This window comes from Neoarius graeffei, chromosome 13 (assembly GCF_027579695.1).
Source record: "Neoarius graeffei isolate fNeoGra1 chromosome 13, fNeoGra1.pri, whole genome shotgun sequence".
NCBI lineage: Eukaryota > Metazoa > Chordata > Actinopteri > Siluriformes > Ariidae > Neoarius > Neoarius graeffei.
In genome coordinates this window covers 25,072,898-25,089,534 of record NC_083581.1, presented here as the reverse complement: position 1 = coordinate 25,089,534, position 16,637 = coordinate 25,072,898, and the positions used below count along the sequence as shown (strand labels likewise).

General features: G+C 37.3%; 1 protein-coding gene across 3 annotated transcripts in view; it reads left to right on the top strand.

The window, feature by feature from the left end:
• bcas1 (brain enriched myelin associated protein 1) overlaps positions 1-16,095 on the top strand; it is a 32,210-nt gene extending 16,115 nt beyond the window's left edge. For 2 of the 3 annotated variants that reach the window (XM_060937399.1, XM_060937397.1), the window contains 8 exons: positions 6,088-6,240; positions 9,202-9,261; positions 10,003-10,038; positions 10,126-10,317; positions 11,125-11,163; positions 11,462-11,587; positions 12,116-12,334; positions 14,852-16,095. In XM_060937399.1, coding sequence (XP_060793382.1) covers positions 6,088-6,240; positions 9,202-9,261; positions 10,003-10,038; positions 10,126-10,317; positions 11,125-11,163; positions 11,462-11,587; positions 12,116-12,334; positions 14,852-14,917 — 891 coding nt within the window. In that variant the 3' untranslated portion in view covers positions 14,918-16,095. The remainder of the gene's footprint in view (positions 1-6,087; positions 6,241-9,201; positions 9,262-10,002; positions 10,039-10,125; positions 10,318-11,124; positions 11,164-11,461; positions 11,588-12,115; positions 12,335-14,851) is intronic. The other variant, XM_060937398.1, reaches the window with a different exon arrangement.
• The last annotated feature ends 542 nt before the right edge of the window (positions 16,096-16,637 follow it).

Sequence of the window (16,637 nt, the reverse complement as noted above, 5' to 3'; positions counted from 1 at the left end):
GCTTTGCCCCCTGATGTAGCCTTCACTATATGAGGTACCAGCAGATAACCTGCACCTTTTTGATCTAAGTAGGCATGGCGGGTCATAGAGGACCAGAAGTCTGCTCAGGTACTGTGGTGTGAGACCATTCAGTGCTTTAAAGGTCAATAGTAGTATTTTATAATCAATACAAAATTTGATTGGGAGCCAGTGCAGTGTGGATAAGACAGGCATGATATGGTCATATTTTCTAGTTTTAGTAAGGACTCTTGCTGCTGCATTTTGAACTAACTGGAGCTTGTTTATGCACTTATTGGAACATCCAGACAGTAAGGCATTACAATAATTCAACCTGGAGGTAACGAAAGCATTAACTAGTTTTTCCGCGTCATGTAGTGACATTAAATTTCTTATCAGCAATATTTCTGAGATGAAAGAAAGCTATCCAGGTAATGTTATCAATGTGAGTTTCGAATGAAAAACTGGGGTCAATAATCACTCCGAGGTATTTTACTGCTACATGTGAAGAAACAGAAAGGCCATCCAGAGTTACTGTGTAATCAGAAAACTTACTTCTAGCTGCATGTGGTCCTAGTACAAGTACTTCAGTCTTGTCAGAGTTAAGCAGAAGGAAGTTAATAAGCATCCAGTGTCTAATGTCCTTCACACATTCCTCAATTCTATTAAGCTGGTGTCTCTCATCAGGTTTTGCAGAAACATACAACTGTGTGTCATCAGCATAACAGTGGAAACTAATACAATGTTTACGAATAGTATCACTCAGAGGTAACATATATAAAGAAAAAAGCAGTGGACCCAAGACAGAACCTTGTGGAACACCAAACTTTACCTCAGTAAAGCGATCAGTTAAATAAGACCTGAGCCAGGAGAGGGCCGTTCCCTTAACTCCCACAACATTTTCTAGTCTATCCAGAAGAATGGAATGATCAATGGTATCAAATGCTGCACTAAGGTCAAGCAAAACAAGCAGCGAGACACAGCCCTGATCAGACGCCAACAGTAGGTTGTTTACTACTTTAACCAAAGCTGTTTCTGTGCTATGATGAGGTCTAAATCCTGACTGATACATTTCATGGATGTTATTCCTCTGTAAATATGAGCATAACTGCTGTGCCACAGCTTTTTCAAGGATCTTGGAGATAAAGGGGAGGTTTGATATCGGCTGATAATTGGACAGCTGACAGGGATCAAGGTCAGGTTTTTTTAATCAGGGGTTTGATAACTGCTAGTTTAAAGGATTTGGGTACATAGCCAATCCTAAGGGAAGAATTTATTATTATTTCACCAAGTTTGGTGTAGATAAATAAAAGTAGTACCGAGAGATGGGCTTACTTCCTGTTTGGCGGCTTCGCCATCGAATTTCATTGGATGACCGTGGCCATAACGTTTGTCCTCGCAAAATTCTTTGAAGAATTTTTGATCAGAACCCTCTATCGATGATATGTGCCAAATTTGGCATGATAGGCTCAATGATCTAGGACAAGTTGACAAAAGGATGTTTTTCAATGTTATCTGTATATAGTATACTGTATACAGTACAGTAGAAAAGGAAGGGCAGTCTGTTACAGTGGTGCTTGAAAGTTTGTGAACCCTTTAGAATTTTCTATATTTCTGCATAAATATGACCTAAAACATCATCAGATTTTCACACAAGTCCTAAAAGTAGATAAAGAGAACCCAGTTAAACAAATGAAATAAAAAAATATTATACTTGGTCATTTATTTATTGAGGAAAATGATCCAATATTACATATCTGTGACTGGCAAAAGTACGTGAACCTCTAGGATTAGTAGTTAATTTGAAGGTGAAATTAGAGTCAGGTGTTTTCAATCAATGGGATGATAATCAGGTGTGAGTGAGCACCCTGTTTTATTTAAAGAATAGGGATCGATCAAAGTCTGATCTTCACAGCACATGTTTGTGGAAGTGTATCATGGCACGAACAAAGGAGATTTCTGAGGACCTCAGAAAAAGCGTTGTTGATGCTCATCAGGCTGGAAAAGGTTACAAAACCATCTCTAAAGAGTTTGGACTCCACCAATCCACAGTCAGACAGATTGTGTACAAATGGAGGAAATTCAAGACCATTGTTACCCTCCCCAGGAGTGGTCGACCAACAAAGATCACTCCAAGAGCAAGGCGTGTAATAGTCGGCAAGGTCGCAAAGGACCTCAGGGTAACTTCTAAGCAACTGAAGGCCTCTCTCACATTGGCTAATGTTAATGTTCATGAGTCCACCATCAGGAGAACACTGAACAACAATGGTGTGCATGGCAGGGTTGCAAGGAGAAAGCCACTGCTCTCCAAAAAGAACATTGCTGCTCATCTGCAGTTTGCTAAAGATCACGTGGACAAGCCAGAAAGCTATTGGAAAAACGTTTTGTGGACAGATGAGACCAAAATAGAACTTTTTGGTTTAAATGAGAAGCGTTATGTTTGGAGAAAGGAAAACACTGCATTCCAGCATAAGAACCTTGTCCCATCTGTGAAACATGGTGGTGGTAGTATCATGGTTTGGGCCTGTTTTGCTGCATCTGGGCCAGGACGGCTTGCCATCATTGATGGAACAATGAATTCTGAATTATACCAGCAAATTCTAAAGGAAAATGTCAGGACATCTGTTCATGAATTGAATCTCAAGAGAAGGTGGGTCATGCAGCAAGACAATGACCCTAAGCACAGAAGTCGTTCTACCAAAAAATGGTTAAAGAAGAATAAAGTTAATGTTTTGGAATGGCCAAGTCAAAGTCCTGACCTTATTCCAGTGGAAATGTTGTGGAAGGACCTGAAGTGAGCAGTTCATGTGAGAAAACCCACCAACATCCCAGAGTTGAAGCTGTTCTGTATGGAGGAATGGGCTAAAATTCCTCCAAGCTGGTGTGCAGGACTGATCAACAGTTACCTGAAACATTTAGTTGCAGTTATTGCTGCACAAGGGGGTCACACCAGATACTGAAAGCAAAGGCTCACATACTTTTGCCACTCACAGATATGTAATATTGGATCATTTTCCTCAATAAATAAATGACCAAGTATAATATTTTTGTCTCATTTGTTTAACTGGGTTCTCTTTATCTACTTTTAGGACTTGTGTGAAAATCTGATGATGTTTTAGGTCATATTTATGCAGAAATGTAGAAAATTCTAAAGGGTTCACAAACTTTCAAGCACCACTGTATATCCCACCTCTGTTTTTTTTTTCTTTTTTTCCCTTTTAATAATTTATTAATGTTTTGTCAAGCTGTTTGGTGTCTTTCTTGTCAATTATTTACAGAATATATACTTTACTCATTCCTTGTGAGATAATGAAACATTATTCAAATCAAATAATCCTGATAATACTGAACAGCTGAATGCAGGAAAAGCAATGTGAAGGATTAAAAATAAATTAATTGGTTTTATGCTCAGTAGATGGCAAGGCACTACAGATTGAAAAGGCATACATTTTGCATACATTGCATGTATAACATGTCTTCTCTTAAACTGTAGCAACAAAATATCAATATTTTTCTCACCGACTTTGATGATGGCTTTCAACTCTGCCCACTTGGCACAATCACAATCACGTAACGTTATATATTCCTGCTCTTGTGTGTCATTATGAAATAAATGTCAATTTCCTTTATAAACTTTACAAACCATACTAAATAGAGTGTAACATTAATTTGTTTTTTTTAACTGTTTTTCTCAAAATCTTTTTTTTTCCCTACTAGTATATTCAAAACCAAAATCTCAGTTTTTAGGTGACCAGCATTCCTGAAATATCATACATTCATCCTTTTCCTTTATTAGAAGGATATTATAAAGAAATTTCCGAAATGTTCATTATTATTATTATTATTATTATTATTATTATTATTATTATTATTATTATTATTATCTTTCCATTAGATTTAATACTGAAAAATTATATTTTCCTGATCAAACATTAAATAAATAGTCTCACCAACATTTCTCATTTTTACTCAAATTTTTAAATAAATGTACATTATAAATGTAATACAATAGTCCTGTATGTAGGAATAAAAATACTTCTAAAAATATCAGCAATCAACTGGCAACGTTTTGCTTAAAACAGCTGCAAACAAAATCCATATATTTCATGCTCATTACACAATAATGCTGTTTATGATGTGAGGTTTAACAGCTTCTGTATAGAGCACACTTCTTATAGGGTCGACATGCTACACCTTTTTATTTTTGGTTTACTTCCCTCATTTTAAAAGGCCAGAGACACACAGGATATAGAAGTACATATACATAGAAGAAGGTGATGATGCATGTCTGCGGTCGTCCCCTGACCCTGATTCTGAAATTAAGGAAGGTGCAGAGAAGTTAACTATGCAGCTAAATTCCACAACTCAGTCTGCAGCCATGTGTAAAGATATTACCCATGAAATAACTGAAGCCAGATCAGTGCATTGAAGAGGAAGACCCATTGTTTGCAGGTGATTCAGAAGAATACGCTCAGCTGCTCTGTCAGTTAAAGTTCCTGTGCATTGAGACTGTGGAAGACTTTTCAATATGAACGTTGATAATAAAAGAAGATCCATCCAGGTTACAAGGGGATGAGGCTAGCCATGACATGAACCCTGCAGACGTCAAATCAACAGAAAAGGAAGAACAGTGAACCACTGAAATCCCAGACGATGACAATGTGTGGAGTAGCGTAAGTCTGATTTCGCTGATAAAAAAGCATGGGATCTTTGGTTTGAACTAGAAAATGGAGATCCGTTGCATGAATGAACTCACTGCATGAAGCGATTCACCAATGAACTAATAAGTATGAGGGTACTTCAAAAAGTTCTTGGCCTCACCCAGAAACAAGGGGCGTAACTCCCATTTTGGGGCATAACCTATATATTTTAAAGCCTTATATCACTGTCCACAAAAACTCAAATGAAAGAAGCAATTAAAGAAAAAAGAAGAGGAAAGCTTCGAGCTGGCGTGCTGTTGCTCCAGGACAATGCGCCCATCCACACAGCACAGGAGGCAGTGACAGAAGCAGCCAAATGTGGCTTTGAACTGTTGCCCCATGCACCTTACTCACCCGACCTGGCACCATCTGACTTCTATCTGTTTCCCAAACTCACGTGGTCACCATTTTCAGAGTGATGAAGTCATCCATGCTGTTGAGGAGGATCTGTAGGCTCAAGATATGACCACCTTCTGTGAAGGGATAGCGAAGCTTAAACATTGGTGGACCAAGTGCATTGAAGTTAAAGGAGACGATATTGAAAAATAATTCAAGAACAATCTTTCTCCTGTGACGTTTTCTGGATGAGGCCAAGAACTTTTTGAAGTACCTTTGTAATATTTTAATAAAGCTAATCTACAGTACACCATCAGGCTCACTCAAGAACCTAATTTCGTTTATATACTGTACATACCTAGCTGTACACCTTCATTAGTTTACTGAATCTTCAAGAACACCAAAAATGTTGGAGCATCTCAAGTGACCATGAGCAATCCTTAACACATTGGAGTGAACCATTTTACAAAGTGAATTATTGTAGTAAACTGCAGTGATGATGGGACCATCATAATGGATACCATGAAACAATCTGGAGCAAATTCTGGTTATTCTTAGCTCGAGGGCTTGAGAGCAGTCTTCCATCAGAGTTCAGTGATAACTAATAATATCCAAATTAAACTGAAGTCAAATCAAATAAAGTTAAGTTGTGCTTCCTTTGTGTCATACTGAGATCTTTTCAAAAGTCTAACGCTGTACCATAAAGTCAAATAACTACCTATATACTATACTAACTTTATACTCTATAAGTCATGTTGAAAGTTTGCAACCAATATAAATTTGAATGGTGTAAATTAAATAAAGATGATATACAGTAGAAACACTGGCAGACATGGAACACACACAGGCCTTAAGTCCAGAACATTGCTGAATATCAATGAGTGAGGGGGAAAAAGCGGGCATTAATGAAAGGATGATTGTTGCTGGAGCCCCGAGTAGGCAGAGGCATGGCTGGAATTGTGCAGTGCTTCAATGCACCGATTAACAGCTACTGCACATCAGCTGTAGGGCCGGAACGCGTTTGCAAGCGCTAATTCTCTACATTTGTCTATAGGAGCCTACAGACATAAAGGCAAGTACACAGGCTGAGAAAGAGCCACAGGGTGAAGCTCCCAAACCCAGCACCACTGAGGTCACGCAAGACAACACCCAACCTGAGCAGACCAGCCCCGAGGAAAACTCAGTTATGAACTTTTTCAAAACACTTGTAAGTACATTTTATTCTTATCCAATTCAGTTAGCAGCCATTTTTATCCTGTAGATGTTACCGTGAGAGAGATGTTTAATTAATGAGGAATTGAGGAATGTCAGGAATTTATTATTAGGTTTGGGTTTTTTTCCAATTAAGAACAGATTTGAAATGGTTTGCAATCAAGAATCAGTATAGCTCATAATGACCCGTGTATCAAATCTAGTGAATGTGCTTAAAAAAGAAAAAATAAGAATAAATTGCTAACACTTATCAATAACACTGTTTAAAGCTTTAGGTTTTAAAAAAGACAAGAATAAAAACAATAGTATTTCTTTTTATGGTGCACTCATCGCTATGTCTGTAGGCATTCATATTGCTGCACTGGAAAAAAAAAATTAAATACCGTAATAAGTGTAAGTGATAAATATCAGTGCCTTGTAGCCGTGTACACTACACCCTCTATGAACTGCCTGTTGCTTTTCAGGACATTTATAATTCCTTGACTGGCCTGAAGTTGATCTCTTTCAAGACGTAAGCTATTTCTCTGCCACTGTGCTAAATCAAGCCTTTGAACATGTCAGAATGTGGCAGCCTTTTGTTTTGCTGCATAATGTGTGCTCACAAGAGACGTCTGTGTATTTGGAAGTAGTGATGGGCTGTGATAAAGCATGGGTAGGCCTACGCCATCTCTAGAGGACAATGGCTGACTCAATATGAGAGACCATGTTCACTGTGGGCTTTGCCACGGAGCCCTTTGTGTGTTCATGGTTCAAGTTCGTGAGGCGTGACAGTGAGACATTGCACTTTATAAATACACTTTTTTAAATAGATATGTATCTGAGTTGTCGAGCCCTTGTACTACTGTATTATGATGGCAGACATTAGTTGGAGATATAAAGTCAAAGGAATTCTGGATAAAGTATAAAATACTTCTGGATTTTATTTTTGTAATAGGAAATAATCAAAAACAAGGTGTAACAGCATATCCAGCATGAAGGGGTTTATTTCTCTTATACCACAGAAATTTCCCAGCCAGCGCCAACAATTTCTAATTTATTAATGAACAACACGTCACCCGTTTATTTTTAATTAACAATTATTCGCTGAAGGTGAAGTGAATATTGGTGAATAATAGCAGAGACGAAGTGGAGGTTATTCACTGAGCCGGAGGCAGGTAATTGTTTTAGTATAAATACACAGGTGATTATTTAAAAATTGTATTTAAAAAATCATTTATTTCAAACTTCAAAAACAGCATGTAAATATAATAATGGCGGGGCGCAGACTTGTCACTTATCTACGGCGACTCACATAAAAACTCATCTCATCTCATTATCTCTAGCCGCTTTATCCTGTTCTACAGGGTCGCAGGCAAGCTGGAGCCTATCCCAGCTGACTACGGACGAAAGGCGGGGTACACCCTGGACAAGTCGCCAGGTCATCACAGGGCTGACACATAGACACAGACAACCATTCACACTCACATTCACACCTACGGTCAATTTAGAGTCACCAGTTAACCTAACCTGCATGTCTTTGGACTGTGGGGGAAACCGGAGCACCCAGAGGAAACCCATGCGGACACGGGGAGAACATGCAAACTCCACACAGAAAGGCCCTCGCCGGCCACGGGGCTCGAACCCGGACCTTCTTGCTGTGAGGCGACAGCGCTAACCACTACACCACCGTGCCGCCCCACATAAAAACTTTTATTTTGAAATAGATAAAATAAATCACAATTCCACCTTTCCTTTGAATAGTTTTAGACTAAACTTCGTAGCATCTTTAGTGCTTTTAGGAACAGCATTTTCTTTCATCGTTTCTAATTCTTCCTCACTTACGGTGACAAAGCGATTGGCCACCATTTTTCTGAGTCACTTGAGGCAATTATCGAGAAATGGTCCGAATTTCTCAACCAATTAGTGCATGTGATTTTCTACAATCACCTGCATATTTATACTAATTCCTGTTATCACTTACACTATAGCAACTACAAACAGTCATTCCCTCACTAGTCTCTATGACAAAAAGAACTTGTCATGCTACTGAGAGACTTGGAAGCGCAACGACTTTTGATATTGTTAAACAGAACATTTCATCATATCAATGATTATATGGTGTTTTTTCTTTGTCTTTCTTAAATGACAGCACAATTTTTTTTAAATCTATTTATGATTGGGCTTAGATTATATGAAGGATCATATACAAGTCTATGTGAATAAGTTGTAAAGAAACTACAGAAACATTAACATATTCAAATGAGCGCATTACAATAAACCTACAACTAATCAACATCATCTGACCAATCAGATTTGAGAATTCAAGCTTGCTGTGGAATAAAATGAAGTATTCTATTCACATTCACCGGATATGAGCAATTGTGCACTCTGATTGGCTACTCTACTACTAGGCTATCAGCTCATATACCATGAGTAGAGAAAAACAAAATGGCGGAGCGTTTTGCTGAACCAACCAATGATGAAATAAAAACTCTACTCGAAAACAAAACCCCAAAAAATACAAAAAACAACAACAATAAAATATGGAATAACAGTATTTGATGGTAAGAACGTATCTTTTTTTATTTTTCATTCTTTTATTATTATTATTATTATTATTATTATTATTATTATTATTATTGCATTTTTCACAAATTGCTCCTGTCATTTCACCGGTTTGTTTACATTCTAAGCAGAAATTATTTTGTCGGATGTTTTGTATAAAGTTTTATTTATCGAATTTGCAAAAAATAAAAATGCTCTGTTTCTGAAAATCCAGTGAATGTGGATAGAATAAAACAATTATTCCACTCAAGCTCGTCATACATGGCTTATAGCCGACTCGGTGCGACATGCCTCGTCGGCTATCAGCTCATGTACAACTCAAGTTCGTGGAATAATTGTTAAATATTTTGCTAAAACGTGCAGCCTTCATGGTTCTTCACATTCACCGAAACATTCTTCTTTACATTAAAAGGTGACTTCAACCAAAACAACAAAAGAAGCAACGGCTAGTCCTGATGTCTCAAAAGAACAGGTAAATAATTTGATATTCCTCAATTGCACCACAGAGAGGTTCCACGTCTTTTCCAATAGCGCTTTGGCTGATTTTAATGCAAAGGTTCATAAAATCTTTTCATTTGAATGATTTTTTTCTTCCCAGATCGTAACTGTGACAGCTTCTCTGATTGTATATCAGATTCTCATTTGCACATTGTTGCACTCTGTGCGTGTAATGAGGTTTTACAGATTGTTTGTTTGGTTTTTTTTCCTCTTTCCACTGCTGAAGTTATTGGCGCTATTAATATTCTTCAGTTTCTTAGTCAGATCTTTATTTCCTGCAGTTCAATTTGTAGAAGTTAATGCATCGTGATGGACTACAACCCAAAGAAAGTCATTTTTCAAGGTTCTCGATAGTCCTTTATAGTAATCCCCAGCTGACTGATTAATCCTTTATTGGGTGGAAATGTGAAAGGTGAAGTTTTATGACTTGTCAGCCTGGAACTACTGTATGTGTTTGTCTTTTATCAATGACTCCTGCTGTGTCAGGACCTTCCACACGAGCAGCTGAATCAAAAGAACAGCCTTCTCCAAACAATGCCTCACAGCGTGACATCAAACCAAAGCCCTGGAACAAAAAGACATACAGAAACATTCTGTATATTGTTTGAGTCGATGTACTTTTACAAACGAACAAACAAGTATTCTATAACAGTTTTCTAAAATAAATTTAAAAATACTCTCAGCTTTTTGTGTCTCCTTTTTTCTCAATATGCAGTCACAGAAAGAAACTCCACCAACTCCAGCTGCAAATGTAAGAAGCTCCTTATGTAATAAAACGTTAAACCAGGCAGCAGAGTTGAAAATTGTGCTCCAATTCTCTAACTGTGTGTCTCATAAGGTACAGGAAGCATCAAAGATCCCCCCTCCACCACCACCAGCACCACCCAAGATGGAGAGTAAAGCAGAGCCAGCTGTAAAGAAAGAGGAGGCCCCACTGGTAGAAACAGCAGCCGGCGCAACCAAAGCACCAGAAACCCCCAGCAAGGCCAAAACTAAAGACAGCCCATTCAGCAAACTCTTCCGTACAAAAGTAGGCACATATATCCTTCTGTGTCCTATGATATACAGAATACACTGAAAAGCTATTATGTTTTCTGCTAACATTTAGAAATGTATATCATTTACACCACACATTGCCATATTTAATATATTTTTTAGACAGAACAGTTAGTGGTAGGTTATTAGATTTTTTTTTTAAAGAGTACAGTCTGACACACTATCACAGAATGCTGAATTTGAAGTATTGCTAGGCAAGATGGTGTCAAAAGCTCAAGTTCACCCTGCCAAAACATCATCAGCAGTAAACAAGAGCAACACAGTTAACAAGACTTACCCATTCAATGTCTTTCCATCATTTATCCCGCTGGGTTAATTAATAGCATCCTTTCACCCACAAGTGTTGATCCTCAGAATAAAAATTTCCTATGTCTTTTTATTATGATAGTGTTATACCTATAATTGATACTTTTGTTATTGCAATCTCATTCCTATTGGCCTTAGTGATTATTACAGTATATAGTCGATGAAGAGTCTATACTGTGGCTTTACAATGAGAAATAACATACCAGTGAATGATCATGACTAAACAGCTGTGCCTTCATTGCAGTGACATCATTCTGACAGCAGCCATTACATCATATTATCATTGTCAGCCAAGTAAAGCATGAGGTTTGGGTTTTATTTACTGCATCTCATCTCGGTTAATAACGACGTCACGTTTATTGATACAGAGGCATTGTATTCCAAACGCTCAGCTTAGCTTAGTTTAGTGTTCTTGTGAGATTGAAGAAAAGGCTCATGGGTATTGGAGTTAATCCAAATATCTGCTTACCCACAGTCTGGGGTGAAGGAGGAAACAAAGCCAGTTGAGATACAGGTAAATAAGTTCAGCACTGTTTCAATACTAGGAAATTCTTTCTCTCCTTTTGGGCTATGTTCTGAATATGGGTGGGTCTGTCTTCTATAAGAAATTCAGATTCAGATTCATCTTTTATTCAGGTTACATTTTAAAAAAAAAATTATTTATTTTTAAAATTGAATTACTTCAGTGCTTCCTCTTGCAGTACTGCTGTTAACCTTGCCCTCATTGTTCCTCTCTCATTGTTCCTCCTCATATTCATTTCCTTTTTCATGAGTCTTTTCATATTCAGGCTCTCTTCTGCTCCCTATTTAAGGTAGATGCATCCAAAACCAGCACCCTTGAGGCCAGCGCCAAACCCGAACCTGCTCCAGCACTCAAGCCAGAAGAAAAGAAAGCAGAGAAGAAGCCTTCACCTTTTGCCAACTTGCTCAAACCAAAGGTAAATCAGCTTGGAGGCAAAATTCTGAGTAGCATTTATCAAACATATAGTGTGACTGATTGCATGAAGTAAAAACCACTTGTATGAATTTGAGGTACTGCTAGGCCAAGTGAGCTCTAAGATCCATGCAGCTGCATCGAGCGCCGCAGCCGGCATCTCCCTTGGTGCTGGAGGAGCGGTAAATTCCCAGTACCTTGTAGCCATTTTTGTTCATTAACAAACTGAACTAAAGAAAAACAGTTGCTTTGGTCGGATTAACTCCTTATTTGATTCTGTGGATCTGTAAGATTATCAATCAGTTTCACGCCTTACCAATAACCATGTTTGGCTGGTTGTCTTTTCCTTCAATTTTTAATCACATTAATTCCTTTTTGCTCTGTGCTCTTGTTCTCTCATCTTTTCAAAGCCTTTGCTTTGGAGATAACATAAGACATGGAGGTTGTTGTTTGTCAAGCTTTAGTATGGTAATATGCCTTTTTTTATCTGTTTATTATTATTTATTTTTTATTATTATTATTTTTAATCAAGGCTCCAGTGTCCAAGAAGGAAGCCGCTGCAGCCCCCACTGCACCTCCAGAGGCTGCCCCAATCACCAAGGCCAAAGAAGAGCCCAAACCAGCTGCTGCTGCTGCTCCTGCTGCGGCCTCTCCGGACAACAAGTCGGTGGGGAGTACAGATAATTCTTCACCCAGCACCTCCCGCAAACTAGAGAAAAGGAACTCCATCCATCTCTTCTTTAAAAACTTGGTAAAGTAAAAATAAACTCTGAGTTAAGCACAAAAGCAAGCAGATGGTTATGTTAAAGGTTAGGTAGAAGACAAACATTTCACTCTGTTGGCCAAGTAACAGATCAATTACAGTGACATGGACGTAGAAATGACAACACACAATACTATATTCATTAATACTGTGTACATATTTTAAGGATTAAAAGATCTGCATGTTTTTGCAAAATGGGTTTCTCCAGCATTCTTTGCATAATTAAGTGCTTTTCAACTTTACTTCGAACCTTATCTGATGGGAAATATCTATTGAAGGTTTCTCCGTTCCTATTATATATTGAGATGTTTATATCACTGTATTTTAATGTCTAAGTTGCTATAAAACTTTATTATAAGGTATTTTAATAACAACAGTGTAGGCTTTACTGCCTTTTATATTGTCTAACTGCATTATAACAATATCACCTTACTTAAGTCTTACTTACTTAAGCATATATCATGATGCTGCTAGAGGAAAATAATCAATGACAGGGTGGTGTGATGTGCAAAAGTAGAAATGAATGGCAATTTTCCAAAAACTGCACATTTATCACACAGCACAAATGTTTCATTTCTCTTATACCACAGCAACTTGCTGATAATTACATTGTTTATTAATTACAACAATGGCACATCATCAACGCGGTTCCTGTTCTCACTTGTGTTATAGCAGCTATAAACATCCATTCCCTCACCAGATTCTCTTTTATTTAATGTTTTAATGTTAAGTACGATGTTACTACCGAAACAATAACGCTATCATTAAAGCATTGTGTTTGGACCAATCAGAATCAAGCAGCAGTTCAATAGCACTGAGGTATGATTTTAATAGTGTGTACTTCATGCTGAGCTTTATAGATTGGTTGATAATAATAATAATAATAATAATAATAATAATAATAATAATAATAATAACAACTTTACATCGGTACTAGACGAATTAGCAGCTTTAAGATGTTCTTAAAGTATCCTAAAAGTTTACAAAATGATAAATTTCAGTGTATTTATTTCTTATTAACTTTAAGAATTCTTATAGTATAGCTTTACACTACCATTCAAAAGTTTGGGGTCACCCAGACAATTTTGTGTTTTCCATGAAAAGTCACACTTTTATTTACCACCATAAGTTGTAAAATGAATAGAAAATATAGTCAAGACATTTTTCTGGCCATTTTGAGCATTTAATCGACCCCACAAATGTGATGCTCCAGAAACTCAATCTGCTCAAAGGAAGGTCAGTTTTATAGCTTCTCTAAAGACCTAAACTGTTTTCAGCTGTGCTAACATGATTGTACAAGGGTTTTCTAATCATCCATTAGCCTTCTGAGGCAATGAGCAAACACATTGTACCATTAGAACACTGGAGTGATAGTTGCTGGAAATGGGCCTCTATACACCTATGGAGATATTGCACCAAAAACCAGACATTTGCAGCTAGAATAGTCATTTACCACATTAGCAATGTATAGAGTGGATTTCTGATTAGTTTAAAGTGATCTTCATTGAAAAGAACAGTGCTTTTCTTTCAAAAATAAGGAAATTTCAAAGTGACCCCAAACTTTTGAACGGTAGTGTATGTGACTTTCCAAAATCTCATCTCATCTCATTATCTCTAGCCGCTTTATCCTTCTACAGGGTCGCAGGCAAGCTGGAGCCTATCCCAGGTGACTACGGGCGAAAGGCGGGGTACACCCTGGACAAGTCGCCAGGGACTTTCCAAAATGCTGTTAAAAAAAAAACGTTTAACATATCGCTTAATCTTACAGAATTTAACATTTTAATGTACTTAAAGTCAAGACTATTTTTAAGAATACCAATAAAGAGTCTTAAAGTTACTATTTAAAAAGTTCAGTAAAGGTACTTAAGTTTATACTAAATGTAATGGCTGGTCTTAAAGGTAACTTAAATACACGACTAAATTTAAGGTTCCTTTAAGGTTTTGATTAAATGCAATTAACTTCACATTTTCACCTAGTGAGCATTTTGAAATATTTTGAAAAATTATTCACTTCTCTTGAGTCCTGTTTCATGTCTCTGACTAACAGTGACAAATCCTAACCACTAGGTGACCTCATGTGGCAAAAATAGATTTATAAGCTCACAAACTATTTTTAGAGCTTTTCCAAAAAGGTCTTAATTATACCTGGGGGGTGAAAAATGCAGTAGTATCTCAAAAGAAGAACAGTAATCATCGTTTCAAAAAGTTTGCATTGTGAAATAGTCCATGCTTGGAGTGTATTGAATGTTTTCTAATCTCTATATTCAGTAAGTGGAGAGAAGAGAATAGCCAAGATAGTACACTAAAGGAAGGAAATACATCAGTCACCATGCTAGGAGCTTGAGTGAGGACATGTTTGAGCTAGATGCATAAAGGAAACTGATTTAAATAAGAATCCAGTTGTCAGACAGGTTGTGATCAGTTGTGCTCAAGGCTGTGCAACTTGCCGAAAGCAAGTATTAAAACTAAATCTCCATCTGCCTGTGCCTTCTGATTGTTTCTCAGGGTCAAAAACGCCACTCTGACGCCGGAGTGCAAACGGAGCCCGTGGCGCCAGAGAAGGCCAAATAAAAACCTTGCTTTGGTTTCATCGTCTGCACAGAAAACACGCTTTGCTTATACATAGGTATCCTTATCTGAATGTCCTGACCAGAGACCAGGGATTAATTCCTGTTTAATCTCCACTCCTGAGATGAACCGAGAACTAAAGTATCATAAAACTGGCCATTCCAATAATTCATTCCCATTGCAAAGACTTCTTGGCTTGACAAAGTCACTTAGTCACAAAGTTGGTTGGTTCTTTAGAGGACAATTTGCAAGATACATGTTGAAATGCAATAGGAAGGGTTAAAGCTTTGCATATTTTGCAAGGTTTAAAAAGAAAGTGTCATGGAGGACAGCTGAAAAAGGGTATTATGCAACATTACCATGACATGACATGCTGTTCCTCTTAAACGGGAACATTAATGTAAAAGTCTTAACTCCTCGATATGGTCCTTATCACATGCAGCATGTATTACAACCACTGTCTTATTTCCAGCTTTTTTTTTTTTTTTTAATGTATCAAACATCTGATTTTTGTACATTTGTGCATAATCATTCAGCCAGCTGTAAAAACAATCTGCAAAGACTTACTCCATTACGACGTCTCATAAAAACTGACGATTGTTGTTTGGTGGTAACAATACTGTCCTTAAAAATGTTATCTCTTAAAAATTCAGCCCTGTTGCCCCATTGCTAGTATTGTATTTCATGCTAATGCATATTTTACTAACATGTTATCATGCCACATTATTGCATACTGTATGCTTTTTTTTTTGTGGTACTACTGAAAAATATGCTATCTGTAACCAAGCCTTTACTAACTCTATGGGATATATATTGAAATCAGCACAATGTTCGTATGGGAGGGGGAAAAAATAATCCATCTGGTTTCTCTTACTGAATTCTCACGAGCTGTTGTTGGATCCAGTTTTAATTGCTTTCTGTGAAAAATGGTATTGAGTATGAGAATTTCCGTCTGCTCTTACTGCACAATGAAGGAGAACCTGTCCCAATTTTACATCCTCTTTACATGTTTTAATTTTATTTCTGAATTTGAGAGACACAGATTTGCATTATTATTATTATTATTATTATTATTATTATTATTATTATGATGCTTGTAATCAACTAATGTCCGAAAATGAATTCTTCTGTCTCTATAATTGTAATTATGCAGTCTTTGTTAATAAAATGTAAGGGTACAACATGGTGAAAACATTTTTTTTTCATGCAAGCTTGGATTTTATTTGGATCCATGCAAACAAATATGTCTGATCAATACATTTTTCCAGGCATTCTTTTCAACCCATGAAAAAGCACTTTGATTAGGGCTAAAGAGCTATACTGTCAGTGTTATCAGCTGCAGTGTAATAAAGGGAGGGAGGCCTTTGCAGGGGGGTGGCAGTAGGCCTGGAGGCCCCCACGTCAGTGTTAATGCATGTCACAGACAGAATTGCCTCAAAACCCTCTGATAGAGAGAGAAGGAGGGAGACAGGAAGGGAAAGGCTGCAGGCATCAGATTTCAAGACTCCAGGCATCCCACGCCACTTTATGAATAATGGAACCTGTTATATTTCCAAATTAATAGGAATTCCAACATGAGTGGTTGACTAGAGCGTGATCCTATAAAAATCATATGGACTCAATAATAAATTACGGTTAGTATGAATCCCATGAATTGCAGGAAAATTTATGAATCGGTACATTTTCCTGGCAGGAAAGTAACAACCCATTAGTTGTGAATACA